Source organism: Gavialis gangeticus, unplaced genomic scaffold, assembly GCF_001723915.1.
Source record: "Gavialis gangeticus isolate Ggan-Ray unplaced genomic scaffold, GavGan_comp1, whole genome shotgun sequence".
In the NCBI taxonomy this organism is placed as follows: Eukaryota; Metazoa; Chordata; order Crocodylia; family Gavialidae; genus Gavialis; species Gavialis gangeticus.
The window spans coordinates 14,253,374-14,254,366 of NW_017728964.1; the positions used below are offsets into that span (position 1 = coordinate 14,253,374).

Consider the following 993-nt stretch of genomic DNA (forward strand, 5'->3'; position numbering starts at 1 on the left):
TCACCTTGCACTTGTCGGTGTTGAATCCCATCCTATTCTCGTCTGCCCACCCCTGTAACCTGTCTGTGTCTGATTGTAGCCTATTCCTTCCTTCTAACGTGCCCACATCCCCCCACATCTTAGTGTCGTCAGCAGATTTGAACAGGGTGCTTTTTACCCCCTCGTCCAAGTCACCAATGAAGATGTTTAACAGCGACTTGTGGATAAGCCCAGATTTAAATTTTCAGGGTCAATGGACAGCATAACATCTTTCAAAAGAGACTTCAGAAAGTGAAAAAAGATTGTAGAGTGGCAAGGAATATAGTGGAGCGGAAGCAGGAGGGAATACATGAAAAGAGGGCAAGAAATGCATTTGAAATACCCAGCCAGAGGGAAGCATTTTTAAAGTTGTATGATCATGGATGTGGAAGTTGGGGGGGTGGGGCTTAGTAAGCTAGAAGTCATGCAGTAGAACTTTTTAGCAGACCTTCTGCAGAATCTCAGTTTTATGTTCTCCAGGCAGCTTGTATATGATGTAAAAAGATGCAACTCGCTAGAAATGAGAATTGGTTTCGGTGTAAATTGTTTCCAGTTTTTAAGACGATTTGTTTCCTACATCTGTTTTAAATCTGGAAGGTCTGCATACACAACCTATAAAATATTTTTCTTTCTTCCAGTTGGTATTCCAACAATTAAATGGTGTGGAGCTGAAGGAGATTATAATGTGATGGTGATGGAGTTGTTAGGACCAAGTCTTGAAGATCTCTTCAATTTTTGTTCACGAAAATTCAGTCTCAAGACAGTCCTGTTACTTGCTGACCAAATGGTAAGAAACAGTTTTGAAGCTTTGGATGGTGTCTGTTTGGCATACAAAAGGTGTTCATCAGTGCTACTACGTAGTAATTTGTTTATACAAGTACTGAATGACTGTGCAATTATGACTGCACAGTCACCATCTGGTGTAGACGCAGCCACTGTGAAGTAATTCTGGGTGCACAATCCAAGGCGGCTGGG

The 993-nt window shown here is 41.7% G+C and overlaps 1 protein-coding gene across 1 annotated transcript in view; it reads left to right on the forward strand.

The window, feature by feature from the left end:
• CSNK1D (casein kinase 1 delta) overlaps positions 1-993 on the forward strand; it is a 79,890-nt gene that overhangs the window by 35,051 nt on the left and 43,846 nt on the right. The window contains exon 4 of the mRNA XM_019503654.1: positions 657-805. Coding sequence (XP_019359199.1) covers positions 657-805 — 149 coding nt within the window. The remainder of the gene's footprint in view (positions 1-656; positions 806-993) is intronic.